Source organism: Tympanuchus pallidicinctus, unplaced genomic scaffold, assembly GCF_026119805.1.
Source record: "Tympanuchus pallidicinctus isolate F22 unplaced genomic scaffold, pur_lepc_1.0 scaffold11, whole genome shotgun sequence".
Classification (NCBI taxonomy): Eukaryota; Metazoa; Chordata; class Aves; order Galliformes; family Phasianidae; genus Tympanuchus; species Tympanuchus pallidicinctus.
Genome location: NW_026294627.1, coordinates 174,551 through 193,668, shown reverse-complemented (window position 1 = coordinate 193,668; position 19,118 = coordinate 174,551). Strand labels below are relative to the sequence as shown.

Genomic DNA, 19,118 nt, shown 5'->3' with positions numbered 1-19,118 from the left:
GAACAGATGAATGGATGTTTCTTGCCATTGGCTGACAAGAGTATTTTGGGAAGTGGAATCAAGTGCTGGGTTATGCTCAGGAAAATAACTGGCGTCCAGAAGCTTTAGCTTTCCTGTGAAATTGTAAGTTTCTAAATTCCTTAAACTCAAAGTTTAAGCTGAGAGAAAGGAGAGCAACAACAACAGGTTTTATTTAAGAGGCTCTACCTGAGCTGCCATCTGCTTTGCTTCCTTGCCTGCTTTTATGAAGTTCAGGATACTAAAGAGTGCTCTTCTGCTGCTCATAGAAATGATGTGAGTAGTGGCAGCAGGTTGATGAGGCAAAAAAGAATACAAAGCCAGGGTCCTAAAAGAATACTTGGTGAGAAAGCTGACATGAAGGCTGATTACCTTTGTATATCTTGGTGTTATCACACAGGTGGAGAGTGAAATACGTGTCCAAGAGGCGATAACCATTCTTACTGATGATGTTACGGGCAGCAATATTCCGAAGGTGGCGAAGCCGGCGCTACAAAACACAAGGAAATAAGGAATAGTTCCAGGAACTTCAGATTGAGGTGAAGCTTTTCTTATCATCACGTATGCATTTTAATGATTTGTACAAAAAAAAAAAAAAAAAAAACAACTTTTTTTTGGCAGAAACCTGGCGTTAACAATAGCATTCAGTTAAGTCATCATGAGCGGCCTGGATGAGCAGCAGCCAGCCTGCATGGGCTCAGCTGAAGCAAAAGTGATGCACAGGACACGCTACTCTTCCTGACATCCTGTGCATAGCTTTCACTCCACACATCTAAACCACTCCAACTATCACTTCCCAGAACACACGACAGCGTTGGCACAGAAGAGCAGCGTATCACCCAGTGTTCTGTATCATCACATTGGAAACAGGGCCAAGCCTGAAGCCTGCCCGAGAGGAATTAGAAGACAAGGAGCTCCAACAAGCTACTGCCATCGTCGTGGGCTGAACGAGGCTCCCTGCAGTCACAGCAACCCTGGGAACTGCTGCAGCACCCTTAAATAAAAAGCAGAACACAACAGAGATACACATCCAGAAATTGAGGGAAAATTATCCTTCCTAGGTTATCATTAACTACTCAAAGCAGTTTTGTTTCTGAAGTTACTGCTTGGTTTTGCTTCCTCTTTCAAGCCAGTGCATGCATAACAGAGAGTCAAGTGAACTCAGCACCTGTCTACAACATTCTCATCAATCTTCCATCACAAAACCCACTCCCCCACTGCCTTGCCTCCCTCCCCTAGGGATGCCAATGAGTGGCTGCCACCCTTTTTGGCCCACCCAAAGCTTGCCTGTATGCAGTCAGTCCTAAAAGGTTTTTAACAAGAGTCATTATTGGGTTTGGAACGACAACACCGTGCTTTAAAGTTCTCACTTAATCCTACAGGAATGCACTCACAACGGAAGGAAAACTAACACTGAAAGAATATTCAATTTCTATTCACGTGGCAGACTCAAAAGCACAGGTGGATAAGCTTCAGCCTCATTTCTGCTAAGCTCATTTATCAGACTTCAAGAGCAGCCCGGGACAGGATCATAGAATGGTTCATCATGGGATGAACCACAGGATGGGACCACGGGATGCCAAGAAAGGTCACAGGACAGCCACTTCCCTGGGCTGTGCACACAATGTAAAATAAGTCTTAATTGCAAGAGTACACAGTCCTTTTGGTCAGAAATTGGCATTGAGAATGATGACAGCAAGAATGCTTCATTACAAACCTACATGGAAGTCATCCATTGAACCTGCTCTTAAAGCTGTGCAGTTTCCTGGGTAGTTCAATCAGAGAAACACAGCCGCCCCGATGCGCCTTAAGAAAGATGCCAAGGTTTCAAACCTCCCAGCTTCAGCAGCATACAAGTCAACCACCGACCAAGCATGCTTCCCAATTAATAGAAAACAAAGAGACTAAACCAGAGAGCAGCTCTTGACAAGAAGGGCAACTTTCTCCAGTTCCTTTTTGGATTACAAACTAATTGCGTGACAGGTTGAAGTAACATGCTACAATGAATTCACCCTCCAGCAAAGTCAAACAAGTTTTTCCTCTTCTGTTTCACAAGCTCCAGAGCATCGTGACCTGCACTTGCATCTCAGGGAGCACAGCCAAGTTCTTATCTCTGTGTTTTGTGACTTGTTTGCACCCAAAGTCTGGAATTCATTGTAAAAACCTCAAGTCTCACTGCTTACAAACCAGTTGGAAGGGGAACGTTCTGTTTTGGGCTGTGAGAACACAACTTCAACCTCCAGCTCAGCCTTTGCTCTTCCTCCCTTCTGTCCCAGTCAGCCCATCATGCAGGGAACAGGCTTCCAATCATACAGACAATTTCCTTGTTTATGCTCCTAAGTATGAGATAATAAAGAGAGAGGGATTTAGACACTGAAAATAAACCTTCTACTTGCCCACCACATCTTCACTGTGGATGTACCACGTTATTCTGACTTCCTTGTTCAGCATGGAGAAGAGAAGCTGCGGGGTGACCTCAGTGCAGCCTTTCAGTACCTAAAGGAAGCCTACAAACAGGAGGGGAATCAACTCTTGGAAAGGAGAGAACAGCAGGATAAGGGAAATGGTTGGAAGTTGAAGGAGGGAAGAATGAGGTTGGATGTCAGGGGAAGTTCTGTGCTATGAGAGTGGTGAGGTGCTGGAACAGCTGCCCAGAGAGGCTGTGATGCCCCGTCCATCCCTGGAGGTGTTCAAGGCCAGGTTGGATGGGGCCCTGGGCAGCCTGGGCTGCTGTGAAATGGGGAGGTTGGTGGCCCTGCCTGTGGTGGGGGGTTGGAGCTTTGTGATCCTTGAGCTCCCTTCCAACCCACACCATCCTATGATGCCTCAGAGCTCTACGGTAGCAGCATCCAGAGCTCGTTAACCTCACCCAGCCAAAGATAATTAAAGTTTTAGCCAGCAGACCAACAGCTACAGAAGCAAATCCAACAGACCATTCAACCAGGCACCGAAACTCCGCACGAAGGCCTTGCAGCTGCTCTGTTTGGCTGGCTTAGTTTCACCAGCCCAGTTTCTCAGCACGGTGCACAGCGTGGCTGGTGCAGGGACAAGCAGCTGAATGCTGAAGTGAAACCACCAGCTCCAGACATGGGCAGAGCCACGTACAGCCCAGCACCTGTACAAGCAAAGGGAAAAGCAGGCTGTGGTCAGGCACCAGCCCCGTTTCCAACTGCAGAAGCTACTTCTTATAGAGAAGTAAACTACACTTCACCTCAAATACAACAGCTGCAAATAAGCCTGAGTTTCGTTTCCTTTTTCTCTCAGGTGAAGTGGAAAGAAAGCTGTCTCTTCTCATTAGAGATAAGTTTGGTTATTTATGTGTTTATAAACACTACCAGGAACTCCTCAACACAAGAAGGGAACCCATAAAGCTGAGATGCTCTGCAATCAGAGCAGCCATTCCATAAAGCCTGGTTTAAAGAACAAAATACAGGTGCTAAAAGGAAAAGAAAAAAAAAAATACATGTGGTAAATGCTTTGTCAACTTTATGATTCACATACCTTAGAACAGGCCAGCTGTGCTGATGAGCTGATAGCTCAGGATAAGCTTTAGATGAGCCAAATGTGCATTTCACTCAATAGCATTTCGCTTCCAAAGATGAATGAAGCAGTGAAATCACGTGGTAGGCCTGTTATCATTTAACTGCCAGTCCAAGTGTGTAAAAGCAATTGCCATGTAACATCCCTACAATGACTGACATGAAAACTTTAGTGTTTCCACCTACCTTGAAAACAAGTGGGCACAAACTGAGGGAAGAGATCCAGTCATTTCCCCTCAGAAGAAATCCTGCTCGTATCTAAAACACACTGTGAAAGGCAAAGGCAAACTTGCAGCCATCAAAGCTACTTCTTGCAGTAAGCCTGAACCACCCAGAGAACAGCGCCTACCTGGAGGAGCCTGAAGCATTCCTGACATTTCTGAAGTATTTGCCCAAGGTCACATAATGGGCAGCAAAAACAAGAAAAAGAGTCAGAACTCTCTGTTCTATCTCAGCCACTTTGTTGTTCTCTTACAGGAACCGAATGACCCCAGAAGAAATGGCAGATATGTTCAACTACGAATGATGTTAACAGGAGAAAGACAGTGGGCTGACTTTGCAACCCTAAAGGGAGCCTATAAACAGGAGGGGAGCCCAACTCTTTACAAGGGTAGAAAACAGCAGGACAAGGGGAAATGGTTTGAAGTTGAAGGGGGGAAGATTGAGGTTGGATGACAGGGGGAAGTTCTGTGCTATGAGCTTTCCTTTCTGGATTGTGCTGCTGAGCTCTGCACAAGCTGGTACAGAGCCTGGTTCTACACAGCTTTCCCAGTCTCCTGGCTTGCCTGATGACCCACAGTGACTCGGAAAGAATGTAAGCAAAATCCCTCCAGCTATTTCAACATTAAAGCAGGGGGCAAAGATTACAGTTAGCAACACAAACGCCACTGCAGCAATTCCAGTTGTTTCCAACTCAACAGAACTCAGCTTGCAAAACCTGGGTCCCTGGATGCTTGTGCAGCTCTCAGCACTCAGGTGATGGCTGGTCAATGTAAAAAGGCAGAGATGCCAAGTTGTACAAAGTCTATTGAAAAACTTCACTTAGCTAACGAGCTTTAGTAATTGTCACAGCAACTTGATGTGACAACTGTCTATTGCCCTGGATTTTCACCACCTGCCTGCTTTCACTTACCTCTACCAGCTTTAATACTATCAACCACGTGACTTGACTTGCTGGAAGTCAAACAGGAGACAAGAACTCACACTTCATTCAACTTCAGGTAATTTCCACGCTGCCTCAGTTACCTGATTGGGTGTGACCTGATGCAAAGCACTCCAATAAAACTGGGACTCCTCACAGAAAAGCTGGTCCATCTTCCTGCAGTATGCAAAGCCTTTAATAGCAAGGGAGCATGCAGAGGAAAGTTTAAATACTACTGAGAGGCACTGCTATTAAAACCACTGCTTACAGCACTTAAGGAAGGATGAGAAAATGCTTGTATTGCTATTCACACACTTGCTAGGATGATTTACATCCAAGCTTTGCAGTGAAACACTGACTTTCCACAGCTCATCTTACGACAGCTCTGGGTCAAGAGGATCGCACACGATTTCAGACCTGCCTCAAAAGAAAAGCAGAAGCATTTAATGGCAATTTCATAGGAGGTGCCACCAGGGACTGCTGGGATTCTGTTTTAATGCCTTTTCAGCACATGCTTGAAGGTGTTAAGGCTGCACAGCCATCAGTAGGTCAACGAGTCAGTTGTGGATGTCCTTATAGCTGCATCCTCTTATCTTAATGTACTCAGGACAAACAATGGGATTCAATAGCAGGTTAGTAAGCAAATAACTATTGAGTAAATAACTGCTTTCTGGCAACAGTTTAAAAATGCACTTTGTCCTGCTTCTCTTGTGTTTCTAAAGAGGCAACTGAAGGAAAAAACCGCAGACATAACTGTGGATTTTAGCTCACAGTTCCTTAAAGGAAAGCTCTTCCTTTCTTTTACAGCTACACACATGGGAGGCTTGAGGTGGAAAATGGACCTCTGAACTTTCACCTGAACGTGCTGTAGCTCAATAAAGGCTTCCAGGGATTCATCCTCTGCCACAGCTCCTCCTGCTTCTGCGCTGAGAGGCTCTGCAAGGGCAGGCAGCACAAAGACTTTGTCCAAAGGACACTGAAGCTTCTGTAAGCGATGCAGGGAGAAAGCAAAGGAGGAAGAGAAAGCAAAGCCTTTGGATTTGAGATGGCCCACGGAGACACAACCAAGAGAAAAACTGCACTTAGCGTGGAGTCTCATTATCTGAACAGGGAACTGAAGAACAGCAACATCTGAAGTCAAGGTTACATGCAACAAAATGTGCCAGTCTGTGGCACAACAACTCTAAAACAAATTAAAACAGCAACAGCAGCAGCAAGAAAGCTTCTCTTTGCACTCTTTAACCTCATAGAGAGAATCTACATCACTTTATCAGAGCCCAAAATCAAGGAGACATCAAAGAACAGAATCAATATGTGAGGTGAGCTCAGAGCATCCACGCTCCACAAAGTCCTCTGCATCTTCACCCTTCTTCCTTGCACACCCTGAACTGATCTGTGCTCACCAATGCAGGAAGATGAAACAGCCTAAAAACTCTTCAGGCAAAGAAGAGTCATTTTTCCTGAGTTTGTATAGACAATTATTCAGGCCCTTGCAGGGAGTAAATAACCCATAACTGCTTCTTTGATGCACGAGGGAATGATGCAAAGAGATGGAAGAGATGCAAGCCCCAGCTCATTAACAAGAGGCACACTGTAGCAGACAGCTCAGAGGAGTCCCTTAAGCCTCTTACCATCACCTCTGGCAACACAGCATTAGTCCTTATTAGCTATGGGAAGGACCCCAGCAAACCAAACAAGAAATGGAATCCAAGAAGTGCTTTGTGGAATAAAGTGTCAATGAAACCAAAGCAAAGGCTCTTCTGACCTCCCAGAACCCCTTGATTTTAGGCAAGTGCCACGTTACACAAGCAAAGCATATGTGCTGATTAATATTAACCTGAAGCATATTAATGTCTATGATCTTACTGGGCGACAAACCAAGAGCAGAGCAGTAATCCTCTCTTCCTAAATGTGGAATGAGCCTTCAGTCACCAACACGACCTTCCCTTCACTCAGCTAAGAACGTCACCCAAACACCCTCCATCCCCTCTATATCCCAAATAAAGCATCAAAATCTATTTATTACAGCTCTCTAAAATACCTAGAGACCATTCAGTCCAGGAAACACTCCTGAACTGCTTGGGAAGCACTGCAGAAAGCAAAAAAAAAAACCACCACCAGATTAACAGCCAACCTTTTGGGCTGCACTTCCAGTCACTGCAACTATTCCCCCCTAAGTGGGATGCCTCCAACAAACACCAGAAGCTGGAGGAAGCGCAGCATCCATCACTGCATCGCCTTGATGGAGCAGATCTCCAAACACTGACACAGGACTGGAGGCAGCACAAACCAAAGAGAAGTGAAAGCAACGCTCGAAGGCAACACTTTCCACCCTCTGCTCACATCTTCCCCAGCACAGTTGGTAGGAAAGAGGAAGCAAAGCACTGAAGAGGCAGATTCGTTTTCACGTTGCTCAGTGGAAGGTGTAACAACAGCTGTTACAGAGCTGCTGCCAAAAAAAAAAAAGATGCTTTTGGCAACATTCTTTTAGCTGAAAAACTGGTAGATGCACAGCCATCATGTAGCTCAGGGGGAAGATTTCCCATAGAGCTGCCCATTTCTTCACTGTAAGAACTATGGAGGGAGGGTACAAACCTGAAAGGCACCTTCACAGCCTTGGAATTCACTCTATTTCCATTACAAGCAACCAGGTTATGGATTAAAAAAAGATTACCAGGTGGTTTCACATTCTAAGAACCTTTGGAGGGATTTTCTTTTGACCACTTAGGGTTCAGCTGTAATGTTTTATTTGGCCAACTGCAGTTTTTCTCTTCCTAAGTGTGGTTTTCATCTTCAGTACTGAACACCAGGGAGTTCTGCCTGTCAAACAAGGATGGGGTGGGGATAACAGAATGGGATGACAGAAAAGACACACTGGCCACAGCACTGTTTCACTCAGCTGCTGGAAATCCCAACGTGCAGCTCATGAACGTGCTGTGCATCCAGCCTGACAAGTCCACATCAGCACTGGGTACAAAGAAAGAGGATGCTCTGCACTTAGCTGGAGTTTAGCTGGTACTTTTAGCTGGTACAAGGAAGCCCCACGAGGCTCACCCACCTCTAACCTCAGTCCTATGAGCCCTGAACTGCTCTCAGACTCAAGCTCGTATGCTGAGCACTCGGACACTTTAAACCCACCCAACTCCAAACAGTTACAGATCCCAAACTGGAAGCAAACAGAGGCCAGAGAACATCCTTGCAAAGTTTAGCTCAACGCCACGCGCCTGCTTTGTGGCTGAATGCTTTGCTGCTCCATCCAAAGAAACCATCTGACCATTCTCACCATCTGACAACAGACATCTCTGAGCTGAAAAACAAAAGATACTGGGTTAGCTGGACATCTAACAGCATCCGTGGCCGTGCAGAGACACATCTCATGTTAGTGTCTGTAACAGATGGCTTTTACTCCATCTCTCTTTCTAAATACAGAAGAGCTGCTTAGCTCCGTTACAGGGAAACATCTTAGGTACAGTGCAAGCATCACACGTTGCTTTCTCCCTCTAATTTGGAAGTGAGTTGCAGCTGATCTTCAGAAGAACATCTGATCATCAGAGCAGTAAAACGAGCAGCACGAACAGAGCAAGCTTTCAAGCTTCCAACTGGCAGATATTCAAGCAGCTGATGGCTGGTGTGCAGTCACATCACCTGGGAGTGAGGCAGCACTTCTGAAGCGCTATTCCATCCCAGCCAAAGCAGCACTGAGCTGTTACACATTCCACTCCTCTACTGCACCAGAACCCACACTGTGTTTTTGCCTGCCCTCCTCCCCCACCCTCCATAATTCATCTTTATCACGCTAATAGAACAGGGGACCTTTTTGTCACTTTCTAAAAATGGCTCTATCCCCTTATTTCTGAGATGCTCCACCCAAAACCAACCACACCTCCAGATGACTCACATGCTGGTTAGCAAGACAGGTAAGAGAACACAGACATAGACCTGAACCACAGACTGGAAATCACTTTGTGAGTATGACAACACCCCCTTCAGTGTATATTACACACACACACACAGTTTTTTTCCCTACAATTCCCAAATATTAATGCATCAGCACAGTTGGTGCACAGCAGTCCACCCAGGATCAGGATTGCAGGTCTTCAAACAACGTCTCACAGACCATCAAAAGCTTTGGACTGATGTTGGAACTGATAGGAAAAGTTCATCCATTTCCTCCTGAAGGAGAAGTTTGAAGTGCTGGAAGCCCAAGAAGATTGACTGGCCCTGCTGTCTCTGAGCAGCCACACATGACAGCTGTTTAGGCCAGCAATTAGCAGAATAACATCCAACGAATCATTTGACTGCAGTGTGACTGGCCTCTCTATGCTTAAACCACATTGTTTTAGCAAAATCTTCTCTCTAGATTATGAAGTCTGAGAGGTTTGGGTCCCCTGCCCCCATTCCTTTGAACTGCATACAACAAGAGGACTGGAAAGTTTTCATGACACGCTGGGCTTCCCTGCATCAGGAAGAGATGATGAAGAAGAAATCAATGCTTTGAAGTAGCAGCTCAGAAAGCAAAAGGGATCCTGGGCTCCATCAGCAGAGGGTGGCCAGTAGGGACAGGGAGGTCATTGCCCCCCTCTACTCTGCTCTTGGCCCCATCTGCAGTACTGTGCCCAGGGCTGGAGCCCCCAGCACAAGAGAGACAGGGAGCTGTTGGAGAGGGACCAGAGGAGCCACAGAGATGATTGGAGGCTGCAGCACCTCCCTACAAAGACAGGCTGAGGGAGCTGGGCTTGTTCAGTATGGAGAAGAGAAGCTGCGGGGTGACAACAGTGCAGCCTGCAGAACCTAAATGGAGCTTACAGACAGGAGAGGAATCAACTCTTTACAAGGATAGATGACAGCAGGACAAGGGAAATGGTTTGAAGTTGAAGGAGGGAAGAATGAGGTTGGATGTCAGGGGGAAGTTCTGTGCTATGAGAGTGGTGAGGTGCTGGAACAGCTGCCCAGAGAGGCTGTGATGCCCCGTCCATCCCTGGAGGTGTTCAAGGCCAGGTTGGATGGGGCCCTGGGCAGCCTGGGCTGCTGTGAAATGGGGAGGTTGGTGGCCCTGCCTGTGGTGGGGGGTTGGAGCTTCGTGATCCTTGAGGTCCCTCCAACCCAAGCCACTTTATGACTCTATGGTAAGAGTAAACCCATACCTTTGACACCTCAGACAGCATTCCCCTCAAGCTCACAGATTTGAGAGTGTGTTCTTCTTCAGGGGGATTTACAACCGTAACTCAGAACGCCTTCCAAATCCTCTGAACACAAAAAACACAGCACTGGGTGTTCTGCACAACACTGCCTGCTGCAACACATCACTGCACCGAGTTCTGTGCCAGCAGGTACAAAACAATTACCCCGTGCCATGCAGCACCATACCCAGATCAGACAGATTTCTGCATTATCCAGGTGCTGCAATAAACTTAAATGACTTTTCCTTTCCTTCTTCCTGCAGCAGAACACCTGCAGGATGATGGCCCCTCGGAGGCAAAGCGCTGTGCAATTCAGCAACAGGCTTCTGTGCTCAGATAATGCAGTGAACGGATGATTTGCTGCCAGCATATCAGGCTGCAGCTTCAGAGCTCCTTGATTTGATGGCAAGCACTGACACAGCACACAGATACACTCTCTGGGTACCTGCAGAGCACAGGCACCCCTCATAAACCAAATATTTACCTGACTGCAATGGCCTGTAATTGAAGATGGAGTTTCTGTTCCTACAAACTCCAACAAACCTTTCTGCTACCAGAGAAAAAAAAAAGAACAGGCTGTTTTGGTCTCACTTTCACAAATGAAGCCCAATGACTAATAACTCTGGCTTTCTCCCTGCAGCGTTCGCCTGGTTCTTGCACAAGCTTGGGAAAGAAGCAAAGCAAAGATTTAGCAGGGAGAAAGGGCCATATGTGAGCCCTCAGCAGCCTGTAAAGTTCATCCAAAACAAAACCAATCTTCTCCTTCATTAACACACAACAGGCCCACGCTTCAGAGTCGGTGCTCGCTCTGCTCCTGTGGCCAACAGCCTCTCCACTCTGCCCTCTTACCCCTGCAGCAGTTACAGCCTCATTTTCAAGCTGACATCTCTTGATTTCCCCCCCTCACACTGCTTCATTTTAACACCTGGGAGCACAAAGCTGAAGCCATTCAGATCACGTGCCTACTTCAGCACAGAGACACTGAACCAAAACTTCCAGTGCAGAATCACATCGTGAAAGGCTTCTATAGGAAAGCAAAGGCACGGATGTTGTTATTCCCCTCCCAGCAACACTCTTGAAGCTGATGGGAACCATACAACAAAAGCCATGCAGGAGGGGAAAAGGACACAGACTGTTTGATACAGACTGCTAAACCCTCCTGCAGAGCCTGGACTACCTCACTTAACCCTGAGCCTAACGCTCTCCAAAATTAAACCAGTCATGTAAGCAGGATGGTTGCCCAGTAAACCAAAAGCCAAACATCAGCAAACAGGAAAAACAGTTTGCTGGAGGAAGGATGTGATGGGGAGGGAACATTTCACTGCTTTTTGGAATACACTCTTGAGCTGTGCTCAGCCTCCACCTCGCTAAAAGGCACGGCACAAGTGGGCACCTCACTGCCCCCCCAGTTAGCCCAGAATAAAAGCCAATTTATCTGGGTGTTACCATATTGCAAGTCCCAGCTCCTGTCTGTACACAGCATCTCTATAAAGAAAACACCCTCAGCTCTCTGATATAGGCACAGACCCCAATGCAAAGGGAACCTCACACTCCCACCTGCAGCCCAAAGGAACGGCACTAAAAAACCCCACAACTCAGGAACATCGCTGTGTCAGCTCAGGGATTGCCTTTAGGGCACCTCCATCCTGCAGGGAACTCCACTCCGACACCTTGGGGATGGTCTCCCCACCTCTTCATTCCAAGGGATCCCCACACCTCAGGCAGATTCCCCCCCCCCCCCTTCATCTCAAGGTACCACACAATCCATAGGAGGCCCCCTTCACCAAAGGGACCCCCATACCTCAGGATGCCACCCCATCACCTCAAGGGAATATCACAAGACTCAGAAAGCCTCTCAGTGATCACCTCAAGGGAAGTCCATCCCTCACAGGAGACCCCCATGCACCTCAAGGGGACACCATCCTTCACAGGAGATCTCCATTCCGCTTAAGAGAGCCCCAACCCTCACAGGAGACCCCCAAGCACCTCAAGGGAGCCCCAACCCTCACAGGAGAACCCCATGCACCTCCAGGGAAGCCCATCCTTCACAGGAGACCCCCATTCATCCCAAGGGAGCCCCAAACCTCACAGGAGACCCCCCTTCAACTCAAGGAAACCCCAACCCTCACAGGTGACCCCCATGCACCTCAAGGGAACCTCAACCGTTACATGAGTCCCTCATTCACCCCAAGAGGGCCCCAATCCTCACAGGAGACCTCCATGCACCTCAAGGGAACACCATCCTTCATAGGAGACCCCCATTCATCCCAAGGGAGCCCCAACCCCCACAGGAGTCTCCCATGCACCTCAAGGGGGCCCCACATCTCACAGGAGACCCCCATGCACCTCAAGGGAAGCCCATCATACACAGGAGACCCCCATACATCCCAAGGAAGCCCCAACCCTCACAGGAGACCCCCATGCACCTCAAGGGAACCTCAACCGTTACATGAGTCCCTCATTCACCCCAAGAGGGTCCCAATCCTCACAGGAGACCCCCATGCACCTCAAGGGGACACCATCCTTCACAGGAGACCCCCATTCAGCTTAAGAGAGCCCCAGCCCTCACAGGAGACCCCCTCAAGCACCTCAAGGGAGGAGCCCATCCCTCATAGGAGTCCCTCATTCACCTCAAGAGGGCCCCACACCTCACAGGAGACCCCCGTGCACCCTCGAGGAGGCCCCACACCCCAGAGAACCCTCCCTCCACCTCAAGGGATCCACACACCTCAGAGAAGCCCTCTTCACCCCAAGAGAGCACCACCTCTCCTGAAAGCTCCCCTTCATCTCAAGGGACCCTACAACCCAGACAAGTCCCTCTTTCACATCCAGGGAACCCCACAATTCACAGATTCCCACCTTTCACCTCAAGGGACCCCCACACCTCAGGAATTCCCCCTTCACCTCAGCGCAGCCCCAACCTCACCTGAAGGGAACGCCATACACCTCACAGAGCCCGCACTTTCCCTCAGAGCTCCTTCATTCCCCCCCCTCTCCTCCCCTTCCGTCCCCTCAGGAGCCCCCAGCCCGCCCTACCTGCTGCGAGGGCAGCTCCACATGCAAGGCCCTGGTGGCGGAGCCCGGAGGTAGGGCGGCGGGGCCGGCGGCCGAGCTCATCCTCAAGGCAGGGCAACGGCCGGGCAGCGCCTGAGCCCGCCGGGCCGCCCCCCCGCCGCCGGACACCCAAGGGTTAATGGCGGCAGCAGCACCAAGCTGGGCCGCTCGCTACGGAGCCATATTACCGCAGTGCTGAGGGGCGGGCGAGGAGGAGGCGGGAGCTAGTGGCTTGCGCGCCCGCTCATTGGTCAGCGCTCCAACGAGGCGGGAGGCCGGGAGAGCCTTTGAGTTGTGATAGGTTGAGAGCCACGTCAATCAGCACCTCTCTCCGCTGCCTCTGTCAAACCGTTGGAACGGGACCCGGCGCCGATTGGCGCGCCGACTTCCGGTAGGCGGGACGGCACCGGAAGGAGAGGTTGCTGATTGGAAGGCGGCGGTTTTGATTGACGTCGCTCGCTCTCCGTCACGTGGTGGAGGGAGCTGTTTATATCACGTGGTGGGACGAAAATATTTTGCTGGCGCGGTGCGGGTGGGAGGGGGGAGCGGTCGCCATGGCAACGGGGAGCGGCCTGGGGCCTCAGCGGGCCGGGCCTGTCGGGAGCGGGGCGTCCCACGTGACGCCAGCCCACCCCACCTATATTGCAGCTTGTCGCACGTCCCAGTGTGGCAGCCTGCCCTGCGTGACCCCAAGTTGCCCTACATCGTGCCAAGCCACCCCACAACACACCAGCCCACCCTACATCACACCAACCCACCCCACATTACACTGACCCATCATCCTACATCACGCCAATTCATGCCACATTGTGCCAACCCACCCCACGTTACATTGACCCACCCTACATCGTACCAACCCACTCTACATCATGCCAACCCAACCCACAACACATCAACCCATCCCACCCCTTGCCAACCCACCCCATAGCACACCAACCCACCCCACATTACACTGACCAGCCTACATCATGCCAACCCACCCCACATTACATTGACCCACTCTATGTCACGCCAACCTACCCCACACCCATGCCAACCCACCCCACATTACATTGACCCACTCTATGTCACGCCAACCTACCCCACACCCATGCCAACCCACCCCACAGCACACCAACCCACTTCACATTACATCGACCCATCCTACATCACGTCAATTCATCCCACATTGTGCCAACCCCCCCACAGCACACACACCAACCCACCCCACATTACACTGATCCATCCTACGTCTTACCAACTCACCCTACATCATGCCAACCCACCCTGCGTCATGCCAACCCAATCCACAACACACCAGCCCATCCTACATCACACCAACCCACTCCACATTACATCGACCCATCCTACATCATGCCAATTCATCCCACATTGTGCCAACCCACTTTACAACACACCAACCCACTCCACATTACATCGACCCATCCTATACCATGCCAATTCATCCCATATTGTGCCAACCCACCCTACATCATGCCAACCCACCCTACAACACACCAACCCACCTCACGTTACACCGACCCATCCTACATCATGCCAATTCATCCCACATTGTGCCAACCCATCCCAAAGCACACCAACCCACCCCACATTACATCAACCCATCCTATACCACGCCAATTCTTCCCATATTGTGCCAACCCACCCTACATCATGCCAACCCACCCTACAACACACTAACTCACCCCACACCATGCCAACCCACCCCATAGCACACCAACCCACCCCACATTACACTGACCCATCCTACATCATCCCAATTCATCCCACATTGTGCCAACCCACTTTACAACACACCAACCCACTCCACATTACATCAACCCATCCTATACCATGCCAATTCATCCCATATTGTGCCAACCCACCCTACATCATGCCAACCCACCCTACAACACACCAACCCACCCCACGTTACACCGACCCATCCTACACCATGCCAATTCATCCCACATTGTGCCAACCCATCCCACAGCACACCAACCCACCCCACATTACATCAACCCATCCTATACCACGCCAATTCTTCCCATATTGTGCCAACCCACCCTACATCATGCCAACCCACCCTACAACACACCAACTCACCCCACACCATTCCAACCCCCCCCATAGCACACCAACCCACCCCACATTACACTGACCCATCCTACATCATGCCAATTCATCCCACATTGTGCCAACCCACCTTACAGCACACCAAACCACCCAACATTACATTGACCCACCCTACATCGTACCAACCCACCCTACATCGTACCAACCCACCCTACATCATACCAACCTACCTGACATCATGCCAACCCACCCCACAACATACCACTGCACCCCACAGCACATCAGCCCACCCCACATTACGTTGATCCATCCTACATCATGCCAACTAACCCTGCAACACACCAAACCACCCAACATTACACTGACCCATCCTACATCATACCAACCCATCCTACAACAAAATAACCCACACCACATTACACCAACTCACTCTGTGTCATGCCAGCCCACCCTACATGATGCCAACCTACCCCACGCCATGCCACCCATCCCACAGCCCACCAACCCACCCACCCCCCCATCACACCATCCCACTTCATATTGCATTGACCCATCCCGCATCATGCCAGCGCTAACGCCAACACACCAAAGCCAGATGCAGCCCTCTCTGCAGCACCCACTTCAATCCCATTCCACCCACACAACCTCCATCCCAGGCAGGAGGTCCATCCCCACCACCCCTCTACCACGTCCACATACCACGCAGCACTGGGTTCTCCAGTCCTGTCCCCACACCCTGCAGGGACCACCGGTGCCCACGGTGCCCTGCAGCACTGGGAACGCTTGCCCCGTGTACGTGGCCACGCTTGAAACACTCATCCCCATCGTTCCACCAGCACACCAGGATTGCCACCGCACCGCTCCGCCAGGAACGCCCGTCCCACTGCCCCAACAGCAGCACTGGGAACGCCTGTCCCCAGCGCACTGCAGCACTGGAAATGCCAGTTCCCACCAGCCCAAGGGCTGAAGCACTGGAAACTCCTGTCCTGTCCTCCACGTGGCCCCGTGCGGCCTCCAGCAGGGCCGTGGGTGCTGGTGAGGATGTCCTCAGCAGGAAGACCTTCCCCATTGGAGGGCGTCTTCATTCACCTCTATCACTGGAGACCGTGAAATATCGATGCTACATTGGCGTATGTTGTACCAGCATTGCACTTAGCATGCATGGTTGAACCCATTAAAAAATAAAATAACAAAAAATGAATAGAGGAGTCGTGTCTTCTAGAGTTCAGTGACCATCCGTGCACAAGCCATGCTCTTCCATCCTCCACCATCTCTTTACTCATGGTCTGCCATTTCCCAAAACACCTCTTGGAGTTGAAAAACAGAGGCAACAAACTCCATCCCGTCATTAATGGACGGGGGACTCTTCCCAAAGCTTTCACCCAATGGGGTGCTCCTGTGTCTGGGTGCCCGATAATCCTTGATACCTCCAGCTGAAGTTTCAAGCACCGTGATCCCAGAGATTGACTCCTGTACCTGGCTGTCCCCAATGAGGAGAGTAATTGTTGAGATCAGGAGGCTTAAACGTGGTCATTTGGGACCTGTTGTGTCAGTCTTATTCACCTCCTGCCTCCTGGTTCATTACAGTCTGTGCGCGCGTTGCTTTTGAAATTACCACCTTCACTTTGAAAGGTCAAAACTTGATTCCTGGGATGAAATTTGGTCTTGTTTTGTTGGTTCTGGGGTTTTTTGTTTGCTTTGTTGATTGGGTTTTCCTCCCAGTTTTTAGCCCAGAGGTGTGAAAAGAAGAATACCATAATTGGGACGATAAAATTGTTCATGAAATCAAGGGACTTTCTTGAAACAGTGACTTTGCTTAGGAAATAATATCAGTTACTTGCTCGCAGATAAGCCTCCAAATCAGCAAATCCCGTGTTAATTTATTAATGATGGTATTAAAAGTCCCTGCAGATTTCCAGCCTGTGCTGGTCGGGGGGGTTGGCCTCATTTTACACAATTTCTAAGGAAAACCAGGGATGAGGTTTCCATTTCACGTTTGATTTCCATCAGCTCTGACAGGTTAAGTGCAACACTTCCTCACCCACATCAGCATTCAACGCGAAAAGGAGGAAAATGACACGGATGGGGGCTGAGCATGAGAGAAATAATCATTCCTTTCAGGCTTAAAATAATTGCTTTGCTAATTAATAAGGTTTGGGTGGATTATTTTGCAAGTTGAACCTGGGGAGGGTGGTGACTTCTTTGAGCTTTGGTCACGTTGGAGCAGTCCTGCAGAGCTCAGCGTCACGTTGGGCCCTGTGTAATTTGCTGATGCCCTGGGAAAGCATCGTTTGCATGTTTAACCACAGAAAAGCCAATGCCATCTGTCTGCATAGTTTGGAAGATGACGGCATCACCTTTATCACCCAAGGTAAATGTTGAAAAACCTCTGTCTGCGTAACAGTGCAAGCCGAGGAGAGTTACTGGAAAGATATCTTATGCCAGCTGGCATGAAATAAGCTCAAAACCAGGGAAAGAGGTTGGATATTGGGAACAATTTATTCTCAGGGAGTGATAATTCATTGCCCAGGGAGTGGGGAGGTCAGCAGCCCTGGAGATGTTCAAGAACCACGGAGGTGCGGCACTGAGGGATGCGGTCAGCAGGCAGGAGGGATGGGTTGGGGTTGGATTTGGGGATCTCCAAGGTCTTTTCCAACCTTAACGATTTTATGATTCTAAGCTTAGTTGGAGGCTTCCTCTGCTGTATGGCACCACGTTCCCATGTTGGCATGCTTCTTGCCCAATTTGAGACACAAGGGATGGCGTCCTTGCAGAGAGGGCCTAACTGTAGGTCATGACCGAGATTATTTAGTAGCCTTTTCTCATGTTTTGGCGTGCTGCAGCCTTTGGGAAAGGAAGCAATGGCCTTGTGGCTAACTGTAATTCCTACCTCTGCCTTAGATGGAGCCAAGCACTCCTTTTTTATACCGCTGTGGGGTATTAGCTCATTGCAAAACCACTCAAGTGAGCAAAGGTGTTTCACTGACAGATGAAAGGGTTGCAAGTGCAGGGCTAAATGCTCAACTTCTGTGCGGTATTCGAAGAAGAGGGAAAAGCTTAAGCTTTGCCACTGCATGCCTGTTAAAGAACGTAATTTAGAGCCACAGATGTGGGCTTAGAAGAGCTCCTCGAGCTCTGCCTTTGGAAGCATCACACTCCAGCAATATTTGCTAACTTAAGAGATAGGGTCTGGGGTCTGTACTGTTCTGCAGCACTGCTGTTCTACGTGAGGAAGGAAAAATGCTGAAAACGTGCAAGCGTGTGTGCTTGAGTCAAACAGAGCTAACAACCAAGGGGAGCTGACTAATTTGCAAGTAAATTGCCATCGTTTACACTTCACAGTCACTGTCAGTTCCATCACTGGTTCTGTTAATTGATTTTGTTGACCTGTTGGCTGTTGCAGCACTGATAAACCCTACGTCAAGTGGACTCCATTGCAATTTTGGCATGCGAGTGAACTATTCTGGGCACAACATTGCACAAGCAATGTCCTCCTTCAGTAAAAGAAATCTTTAAGCCACCTCCCAATCCTGAGACAGTTTCCATGGAGGGTCCCAGTGTTTGGGAGCATAGAATGACTGGCACTTTCAAGGAAAACATGCTTTTATTCCCAAACGTTTCCTCACCAACCTGCGATGATGTCAATCTATTCCAACCTTCCTAGAAAGCTTTTCTTTGATAACAAATCCATACTTTTTCCTACTTCCTTTACGACCTGTTGGTTGTTGCTTTATTTCCAGACACTGATGGATGCGTGGATTGAAGAGACCAGCAAACTTAAGGGATGCAGCACTCGGTCTTGCTGCGACAATCTCACCCATTGCGTTACAGTGCATTCCGAGCATGTGAACCTCATTTTTTTCCTTTGGAAAAGACATTTTATCCCACTTCCTCCTGTAAGAGGGCTGCCCGTTAGTTTAGAAGCTGTTTGCACTGGGTTGATGAAAAAAAAATGAAAAGCAAAGCTTATTGTCAGAAAGAGCTGGAGGGGATGAAGTGGAAGGAGCTGAAAAACTCCCTTCAGAAGAAGGCCTCCTGGAAATGGCACTTGGGATTACAGCTGTGAGCCCACAGCAGGGACACAGCCACGTTAAACACGAGTTTTTGGCTTTGCAGGAGCTGTGCATGAGG

At 49.3% G+C, this 19,118-nt stretch overlaps 1 protein-coding gene across 13 annotated transcripts in view; it reads right to left on the bottom strand.

Annotated features, from left to right (window-relative positions):
- Positions 1 to 13,133, bottom strand: part of UVRAG (UV radiation resistance associated) — a 110,595-nt gene extending 97,462 nt beyond the window's left edge. For all 13 annotated transcript variants that reach the window (XR_008203334.1, XR_008203336.1, XR_008203353.1 and 10 more), the window contains exons 1-2: positions 12,915 to 13,133; positions 391 to 508 (exon numbers count right to left, since the gene is read on the bottom strand). Coding sequence is in view for 5 of the 13 variants with exons in the window: in XM_052670753.1 (XP_052526713.1) it covers positions 391 to 508; positions 12,915 to 12,995 (199 nt within the window). In the remaining 8 variants the exon portion in view is untranslated. The remainder of the gene's footprint in view (positions 1 to 390; positions 509 to 12,914) is intronic.
- Positions 13,134 to 19,118: the final 5,985 nt, after the last annotated feature.